Source organism: Labrus bergylta, chromosome 3, assembly GCF_963930695.1.
Source record: "Labrus bergylta chromosome 3, fLabBer1.1, whole genome shotgun sequence".
Taxonomy (NCBI): Eukaryota; Metazoa; Chordata; class Actinopteri; order Labriformes; family Labridae; genus Labrus; species Labrus bergylta.
In genome coordinates, this window is record NC_089197.1 from 35223904 (window position 1) to 35234405 (window position 10502).

A 10502-nucleotide genomic window follows, 5' to 3' on the forward strand; every position below is an offset into this window, starting at 1 on the left:
ATATAAAACGTGTGGTGTGTTCACTATATGATTCTTAAGAAGCTGGCAGCATGCAAAATGAGTTTGGAAAAACTTAACAGGGATCCAATCAGCTGCATGGAGTAGTTCTCTTTATCCAGTCTGTACTTCAGTTTTGTATTTTTAGGTTGGTAGACTTCATTGATTTGACATTGAAGTTTAAGTTTAACTCTGACTTCATGATAGGTTAACCTAATATTTCCCTGCTGGGATGAATAAAGTATATCTTATCTTATCTTATATTAAATATGAGATAAATATGAAAACAGCCTTCTTGTGTCAAACTGCACATATCCTGTATGGTGGCCCTGAAGGTCAAATGCAAAAATATTTACAGCGTAAATAGTGCAAATTTCATGATGCTAAATATTTCATGAAATACAAAAACATTTCATAAAATGTAATATATAATGAAATGCAAAAAGACATATTTAATGAAATAATATTTATTTATAACCTGTTTGTATTTTTTCTTTCAATTTTTTTTGTTTTGTTTTGTGAAATATTTGCTTTCCATTATATAGTTTTTTTGTCTGATTAAATGTTTTTTGGCATCCAGTAAAATATTTTTTTGAAGTCGTGACATTTTTGTACAGTTAACCTTCAGGGCCACTGTACTTCGATACAGTGAGGCTCAAACTTCTGAGTCGATTGTCAGACTTCAAACTATAGCCTAAAAGGACAATGTGATAGAAAAAAAACCACAATAAACATCTCAGTAAAAATGTTTTTCTTTCTTTTCATTTCCTCAGCCTGAATATGGAGAATTCAAAATAGCTGAGAACGTTTTACATCTGATTTATAACCAAGGAATGATCTGGTAAGTTTGAAATGTCTCTAAAATAGTGAAGAGAAGATTTATTTCCATTTTGACAGTGTAACCTTGGCCTGGCCACTGTGTGTGTAATGGATGATCTAACTCAAAGTTAATAGTCCGACTCATGCTGACCAGTCTCCATGACCCTGTTTATAGAACTGTGGCCCTCTATATTCTCTCCATTACCCTCCTGTGGCCGGCTTCACTGTATTTCCTCAGCTCATTTCAGAAATGTCTCCTCACAGCTATAAACGTAATGAATTGAAAACCATGGGCCATGGGACAATCCTCCATTGCGGTGTGTGTTTGTGTATGTGTGCGTGAGTCTGACTTCCTTTTCTTTTTCAATCCTGTAGGATGGGAGCTTTTTTCTCTCCCTGTCTTCCTGCTTTCAATGTCTTGAAGCTGATTGGTCTGATGTATCTCAGGAGCTGGGCTGTTCTCACATGCAATGTTCCCCATCAGCAGGTGTTCAGGGCCTCCAGGTCTGACACACACACACACACACACACACACACACACACACACACACACACACACACACACACACACACACACACACACACACACACACACACACACACACACACACACACACACACACACACACACACACACACACAACTTAACGGTGCATTAAAAGGTGTTTCTTCTCATGGCCATAAGGGGGCCACACTACTCTATGAAAAACTCTATGGCTGTGATTTAAAATAACTCACTGCTCACTACACAGTCTCCTTTATAATGAGATAGCCAATTAATAGTCTTGTCTGAATGTTTATTGAGAATAAAACCCTATATAGTTTACTAAAATTGTCCTACATATTTTAAAGTATATGAAAAGTATTGTAAAACTAATGGCAAAATGCATCACAAGATTCCATCATGCATTGCACTGAATGGATAAAAACAGCAATGACATCATTGAAGGCAACGAGAAAATGACCTCTGCTTTGTTGGGAAGTTTTCTTTAACTGAATATGAAGTCGTACAAAAACAATCAAGATAGTGAATGAATGATTGTGTTTGTGCTTTATGAGAAAATGAGGCTACTTCTTAGTTGATCTCGGTAAATACTGTTGTAATGAGATTATGGTCTCAATCTCAGGTACAAACGGAGTGTTCTTGTTGTATGAGTAAAATAGATGATAAAGCAGGGTGCATTTTCTTTAGGGTATTTTACCTGTTGATTGACAAGTCGCACCACGATGAACCCCTTGGACGCACCAACAGAAATTCTAAGGGGTTGATTGCTAACTTTTTCAATGGCAATAAATTCACTATTGTTGTCAAAGTTGCTGAAGGTTTCTGCCTGTTAAAAGGACGTTTTTTTCTGTAACTTTAAATTCTGCTTATCAATCCATCAATCAGTCATTATTTTTTGGCGCCAATTTATAGCGAGTGTTCTTTAAGCACTTTACAAAAGAGCAGGTTCAAGACCATACTCATTCTTAAGGAAAATGGGATAGAGGTAGATGGGATAAGATGCATTCATAAGATGCAGAGTCTCCTCTGTATTCCTGGCATGCCACACTCTAAGTCTTTCCCTGATACCTTATCATCTGGAGACGTGTCATTGTGTAGATCACCAGTATAGTAGATGCATCTCCCTAAAAGTAGAGACAAGAAAATATATTCATATTTTCATTTCATTGTACAGTGTTCCCCTTTGTTATATATTTGCTTGAATACAGTGTATAGCTTCTGTACAGTTTATTTTAAATCATTTAGCTGTTACTACAACTTATTTTTTATTTTATTTTATTTGTACTTGTCTACTCTTTTTTCCTTATAATGTTATTCTATTTTATATATAATTTTAACATTTTTGTAGAAGCTGACTCAGGGAAAAACGCACAAAAATCCCAATGTACCTGTACTGTCCTGTACCTGTGCAAATGGAAATAAACATCTATTCTATTCTATTCTATAAGAACAAACATTTACACCGGCTCAAGGTCCTCTGCCCACTTTGATTTATGAAATAAGGCTGTAATTGCCTCTTTCAGTTCTTACCAGTCACTCCCAGACTGCCGGTAAATCCAAACAGCCACACACTCAGAGACAGCTCACTATACAAGTGGAGAGAAAATGTCATGGGGGCAATTAAATGCATTTGTGGGGAGGAGAGAGATCTTGATATTGACAGGCAGCTTTATCCCTACTTATTATAATGGAGTGTAGATTTATAATGTGTGTTACGCTGAATATATGTTATCACGATGAAGTTGTTTTTCTGGCCTCTAACAAGGAAATGCAGGATCTGAAATAAGAGAGCAGTTCACTGATAGGCTAAATGCCCACATAAATAAATATTACTGTGTGAAGCATTAACTATGTTACTTTAAAGAATAATGCAGTAGTATAAGGGTAATGGTTGGGGTTTAGTGACTGATGATGGACAGCTTAGAGCAGTGGTGTCCAAACTTTTTTTCTTGCGGGCCAAAATTGTTGTGTTAGAATCGCTCGCGGGCCACAGGTTTCGTTTTTTAAAATATAGTTGAAAAAATAGTAAGGCTTTGTAGATCAGAATCAAAGGGCTCGCTAAAGAAACCCTTTAATAAAAGGAAATGAAATATTTTGATTTCTTTGTTCTACTTTATTTGTTTTTTTCTCAGAATCAAGCCTGTAATGTGGTTCATGTTTTTGGAAAAGCTTTCTGCATTTAGCTCGGGTCATTAAATGGTTAAACAACAGTCTGCTTGTTTGCAAAAACAGCAGTTTTTTTACATAGTTTACAAAAAAATGTGGAAAATAGTAAAAGCTGTAAAAAAAACAACAACAACATACATGTTACTGAACATTTTCTATTTTAGGAATATTGTTCAGCCCTTGTTAACATGAACAAGAAAAATAAGATAATGTGCCAATCTTAATCAAGGCCTCCGGCCAAAATCTTTGATTCTTCATCTGAAGTCACGGGCCGCAAAAAATCCCCTCAAGGGCCGCAAATGGCCCTCGGGCTGCACTTTGGACACCCCTGGCTTAGAGGAATGCAAGTTCACAATGAAGTGAAACACTGAAACGACTGCAAATGTAAAAGCAGGGGGGAAAGTAACAGATGGATTAAGCAATTTGATTAGTTGTACAATAAAGATAGAATTACATTTTTTTTCAATCTTGAGGGTATTTTCTTGTAAAACTGAGTTTAGTCTTAGCTCTCCACAGCTGCGCACAGGAGATGCCTGTCATTTAGGAGCCAGCTGGTAGTGCTGGCATGGAAGGCTACACACTGCTGTAGGCTGGCTCTTTTGTACCGTGTACATTTCAGAAAAAAGGACCTTATAATTTATGACAATGTAAGTGTATGCTAGTATATTTAGAACATTTTCAGCACTTTACTTTGCCGACAGCAGGCCGCTTTGTTTCACTTTGGTGCACCACAAACCTGTCAATCTAAAAACTCCAGTCTGGAGATTTTAGTGTGGCTTAGTTAGTTGCAAAAGAAAACAAAAACGTCAGCAAAGGGATTGACAATTTCAATATTAGTTATTTTTTAAGTCTGTAACCACCAGTAAAGTAGGTGTCAGATATGGATGGTTACAGAACGCTGCAGGAACAGCATTATTTTTATATAATGATACACAGTAGATGCAGAGTGAGTGATAGATTTGACTGTTTAATGACAGTAGCATGTAATAAGTTTATAATGACAGTATGAGTGGTATTACAGTCTCCATGGCTACCCGTTAGTGATTGCCCCTTTATAACTATAGATAAGAAGCCAATTCAGTGGAATGAGTTGTGCAGAAGTTGTGCTTCTAAAGTGTCTGATACATAGACAGATGTTGGAAAGCAGAAATCTCTCCTGTCAAACTACCTTGTGGAAATATTTCAGATTAAGTGCAGTACCCCGATAGTACTGTTACACATGAGACAAACGCTTATTGTTAACACGTAAAAGACAAGATCAGCAACAATTCATTTATTTCACTGCAATGCTTCTTCTGCATTAGACTTGATTACAGAAGCGATGTTACCTGTGTCTTTTTGCAAACTAGATTGCAGGTTTTCAGACATACCTATACCATAGACTCTTTCGCAGAATGGTGTAGGCTGAACTGTCTTGACTTTAACACCTCAAAGACCAAAGAACAGGTTGTTGACTTCCGGAAAGAACCTAACAGCATCCCCACTCTGTCAGTCAACAGCCAGGCCATAGAGAGGGTTGAATCATACAGATACCTCGGGACAATAATTGATCACAGGCTTACCTTCCAACCCAACAGCAAATCCATCTTCAAGTGCCAGCAGCGCCTCTTCTTCCTCAGAAAACTCCGCAAATTTCAAGTCCACCAATCAGTCCTAACAGCATTTTACAAATGTTTTATAGAATCCGTTTTAACCTTCAACATCATAGCCTGGTTTGGGTCTCTGCCAAACATTTATCGTAACCCATTAAACAGGATCATAACAATAAGCAGCAAAATAATCGGACAGCAGCAGGAACCACTGATCAGTATCTACAACAGGAGAACAAAACTAAAAGGGCAACACATAGCCTCAGACAGCACACACTCACTCTACACTACTCTGCCATCTCTACAACCGTCTCCCCTCAGGCCACAGATATAGATCTCTCTATGCTATGCTATGTCAAACTTTGCTCCCACATCCATCAGGCTCATGAACAAATGACCTATTTCTTATTTATTTTTAAGACCACTCATTTAACCGCTCATAACAATTATTTATGACTTATCATGCTTTTTTTTTTAGAAAAAATCTTCAATTCCTCATATAAAATACAGCAGATGAATGGAAGAGCAAAATCTTAAATATTTGCAGCATTTTCATAAACAGTTAGGCAGGTAGCATGAGAGCAAATGTATGAAAACAACAGGAGTGTGAAAATTGTTCATTTTACCTTGCTCTTTTTTTCTTTGATTTTAGATCAAACAACTTCTACCTGGCTATGCTGCTTTTTATGCTGTTTCTGTGTATGCTGCCCACCATCTTTTCCATAGTGAGATACAGACCATCACAACACTGTGGACCATTCAGGTAAGCACAGACTTCGGATCATTCAAAAGATGCTTCCTTTTTTTACATTCTATTTTGTGAAAAACTACAGAAGACATATCTATCCCCTCCCCCAAAAAGGATCAGTATCACTTTATTACATTGTTTGTGTAAAGCTAAAAAAATGAGATAAAAAAATGTGTGTGTTTTAGTGGGCAAGAGAAGATTTATGACATCATCTCAGAAACAGTGGCCAATGACTTCCCCCTGTGGTTCAGCAAAGTGACGAGTTATATCACCAGCCCTGTGGTGGTGCTGCCAGCACTGCTGCTTCTGTTGTAAGACTGTGCACACCCACACCACTCATACACACACCAACGCACACACCCACACACACTTGAGATTTGTCCCTGTATGTTTCAGCATGCTGATATACTATCTCCAGGCCATCGCCAGATCCCTCAAATTCACCAACAACCAGCTGAGGATGCAGCTGCAGACTGTGAGTTTCTGATGAAGTATTCTCCTGATCCATCCAGTTTATTTTTTTATTGAATGGTTCACAGGACTGAAGAAAACACGTGTAAAAACTTCTCAGGCAAAGTGCATAACAACATATAACAGCTTTGCTCGGGCTATATGATTTGTGATGGAAATTACAGTGTCAACATTAGCAGACATTTAAGAATGATAGACTTCAAATCTGACATTTTGAAGTTAAAATAAAACAGAGTTTTCTGTTCCACTATACTTATCAATGTATTCTCATATTGCTATAAAATGTGCCAAGCGTCACGTGTCTGTTGTTTCACTAACCTGACCAACACTTTGTCACAGCCCATCCTCTAATGTTTGATAAAGATGTTTCTGTTTGGCACCTATTGAAAAAAACAACAACCATAAAACATCCCAAACCAGTTTTTGGCCTAATTTCACAAAACAAGTGTTGATAATTATCATTAAAGCAGTTCTTTATTGGAACATGACAATGTTATCTAAAGCTTGAGTTTGACTTTTATCTCATTAGGAGCGGACTGAGGACAAGAAGAAAGTCTTCCAGATGGCTGCAGGTATCTGTTCCTCAGATCTCCTGTGTGTGTGTGTGTGTTGGGCTTATTATTTCCAGACCCTCACCTTGTGATATTTACCCTTCCCTTAGCGAGACTACAGGGTCCAGAGGCCGCAGCAGATAAAAAGCCAGATCAGCAGGAGAGTGACATCACGAGTCAGGAAGCCTCGATCCAAACTCCGTCTCCCAGACGCAACGGCAGTGTCACCAACTTTCAGTCTCCTGTTCGATGTGGAAACAGCCTCCGCACCATCACCCAGTCAGCATCTAGAGCAGACCTGAACAGAGGAATTGTGGCTGGATCCGTCAGAAATCCATCAGTGACTGCACTGCCCAAGCACAGGCTGGAGCACATACCCAACAGGTCTCACACACTCATATGTTGCTTTGGCTAAATCATGGATATAGTGTATTTTACAGATTTTTAATTGAATACAGAATTATAAATCTTTTAGTTGTTCTTTATATTTTGGGCTGAACAGTTTAACCTAGGGTCAACTTTGATTTAAGTGGTCATTATTTTAGCTGTCCAATTCCAAGCCATTCATGGTCAACACATAATTTCAAATGATACATTTCAGTATTATCAGGGAAACAACACTGCAGATTAAATGATGCAGCCTGATGTTCAAGTGTGAGAGACATACGAAAATACGAACACGGTGTGATATGATTTAGAAAACCTTTAACATGCAGCGCGGAGACAAGACTTCACATCAGCTCTTTACTGATAGTCCAGCTCATGCTGCCTTTTAAACCCTGCAGTATCAATGAACAGTCGTGAAACAATAAACTCATACACCTATAGCAATACAAATCACACCTCTCGTAACAGAGTAGAATAGAATAGAATAGATGTTTATTGCCATCTGCACAGGTACAGGACAGTACAGGTACATTGGAATTTTGTGCATTTCTCCCTGAGTCAGCTTCTACAAAAAAGTTTAAATTATATATAAAATAGAAGAAAAAAGAGTAGAAAAGTACAAATAAAAAAAAAAAAATAAGTTGTAGTAACAGCTAAGTGAATTAAAATAAACTGTACAGAAGCTATACACTGTAATAAAGCAAATATATAATACAACAGTGGTAAAACACCAATGAGTAGGTCATTGAAAGATCAGTGCCATGCATGCCCTTTATTTGACTGTTTTTCTGTATTGAGGAGTTAATTTCAGTCTTTTCTCCTTGAGATCTCGATATTTAAAATCGAAATAATGTTAGGATCGACTGATTAAGGTACCTTTATCAGCAGCTGTTTGATACAAAAAAACAAAACAAACAGAACATATAATCAGTTTTATAAATTACTCATGGTAGATGAGAATCGAAGAAGCACATTTTGTCAGAGCCAGCTGAGTCAGATGTTACTCTTAAACTGATGACTTAACATGATTATCTTTAAAATATGTCCGTAAATTATGGGACACAAAGATGTATTTGACTATACCACTATAGCATCAGCAATAACTAAACACTTCAACTACAACAGTTTCTCTCACTGCTTTGTAAACGTGTTGCTAATAAAACTGGAGCTGGAGCAGATTTAAAAGAATAGAAATTGTTCAGCCCTAGTTTCCTTTTTCTTTGAGTATTAACTTAAGAATGTTTTAAATTAAGAATGTTTTTCCAAGCCTGTCTCAGTGAACATCATGTCTCCTTGGTTTTCTAAAAATAAATGGGTTGTAAAGTGGTTTTGCAGTGCAAACAAAGATCAATATTTTGCAATCACAACATAATGAGTACTATAAAAGCTAACTCTCGTGTTGTTCTTCTTCATAACAGGCCGCCACCGTTTCTTGGCGCTCCTGGTGGTACCAGCAAGTCCAAGTCCTACCATCACATGGCATTCAATCCTCCAGCTGGCTATTCTGACAACATCAACTCTGAACCTCTGTACAGGAAGACCAAATGCTCCATCAACCCCATGGAGGCTGCAGGAATCATTGCGGCACACAGTTATGGAGGACGGCGTGGCCACACCACCAGATATGTGATTGTTAACGAGCGAGAGCCCAGGAAGAAGCTGCTGCGCTCAGCCACGAGGATCCCACGCCATTACCTCATGGAGGAGTCGGCAGAGATTTTGGAACTGTACCCACGCAACATGAAACGCTATGCAGCCCGCACAGCTCACCATCAACCTCGGCCTCACCAGTCCCACCCATCGGAGCAGCATCTGAGCGAAGAGGAAGAAGAGGAAGAGGGACAAAGCAGGAGGCGGGTGTCGTTGGGAAAGGCTCATCGGCCCCGTTCCCTCTCTGACCTCCGCCATCAAGCGAACTTCTTCATCGGTGACCGCGCTGAGGGCCACTTGTCGGGGGTTAAAGGCGCCCATCCTGCTCGAGGAGGATATGTGGCGCAGAAAGAGGATGATCTGGATGATTGTGAAGGGGACTCAGGAGGTTTAGAGTCACCTTCCTGCTCCCAGACCAGTGTGAAGGGAGCAGACTCTGTGCTTGTCCAAACCAGGTGTCACATCCATTCCCCGGGAAAACCCAATCAGTCCACTGGGAGAACAAGGCTAATGGAGTCCTACGTGAGGCCCAAGACAAGACAAAAGCTGGACACTCCTCTGACTGAGTCAGACTCAGGCTCCCTGGCCTCCAGTAGTGACCAACAGAACAGCAGCACCGACCAGTACATCCAGGTCATTCATAACAAAGAGCGCTATCTCAAATCTGATGCCAAACAATCAAAGATAGCCAAAAAAAAGTCCAAAACAAGCATTGATCTGAATGTAGATGAGTCCAATGACCTGATTTGCTCGAATGTTTGAAAACTTAGCTACTGTTAGATTGTTCCTCAAATATCTTATTACATAGATATGACAACAATATGTTACTACATTAAACTGAAAGCACAGAAAATAAATCATTTTAAACGTGTTTTCTCTATCTAATGTGTGTATTGTGTCATTTAGAAACAGAAATGTTAGCTCTAAAAGCAAACACATATGCTATTAGGTTGATGTTAAGGACTTATAATAATGTATGTTACTACCACTGCTTACCTGATATTACAATAAAACACTGAATCATCTCATATGTCCGACCTGGCCTGTGCACTCATTTAACCAGTCAGTTAACAGCATTTCATTTGGAATGTAGGGCAACTACAATTCCCAGTGTGCTTTGCTGTAACCAGCTCCGGTGAAGCTAGACAAGACTACCGGAAGTAGCCGTGCGCCTGGCCTTCAAAACAAAAATACTTAAACTTATTCCCTGTGGGAAAAAAACTAATTTAACACGATGTTCAATTTAAACGTTGAGTAGTATTGAAGGTAAACTGAATGTGTATAATATGAGGGACAAAAAATGACTAAAGTATAAATTAATAAATAAATAAATAAATAAATAAATAAATGTTGGGAGAAATGCATACAATAATGTATAAATAAATAATTAAATAAATGCATCAATAAATATATAAATGCTGAAAACAATACATCAATGAATAAATAATAAATACACTTTGTTAATGAAAAAGGCTATTTATATATTTTTACATGTATTTATTCATTTATTAGTGTATTTCTACAGTTATATATGTATCAATGCATACATTTCCACATTAATAGAATTATTAATTTATTTCCGTATTTTTACATTTACACATCTATTTATTTCTGTGTCC

At 38.1% G+C, this 10502-nt stretch overlaps 1 protein-coding gene across 1 annotated transcript in view; it reads left to right on the top strand.

Annotated features, from left to right (window-relative positions):
• LOC109989621 (transmembrane channel-like protein 3) overlaps nucleotides 1–9754 on the top strand; it is a 31820-nt gene extending 22066 nt beyond the window's left edge. Inside the window, exons 15-22 of the mRNA XM_029278789.2 lie at nucleotides 771–838; nucleotides 1192–1320; nucleotides 5729–5839; nucleotides 6010–6135; nucleotides 6221–6299; nucleotides 6825–6867; nucleotides 6957–7230; nucleotides 8652–9754. Of these exons, the coding sequence (XP_029134622.2) occupies nucleotides 771–838; nucleotides 1192–1320; nucleotides 5729–5839; nucleotides 6010–6135; nucleotides 6221–6299; nucleotides 6825–6867; nucleotides 6957–7230; nucleotides 8652–9645 (1824 nt within the window). The 3' untranslated portion in view covers nucleotides 9646–9754. The remainder of the gene's footprint in view (nucleotides 1–770; nucleotides 839–1191; nucleotides 1321–5728; nucleotides 5840–6009; nucleotides 6136–6220; nucleotides 6300–6824; nucleotides 6868–6956; nucleotides 7231–8651) is intronic.
• Nucleotides 9755–10502: the final 748 nt, after the last annotated feature.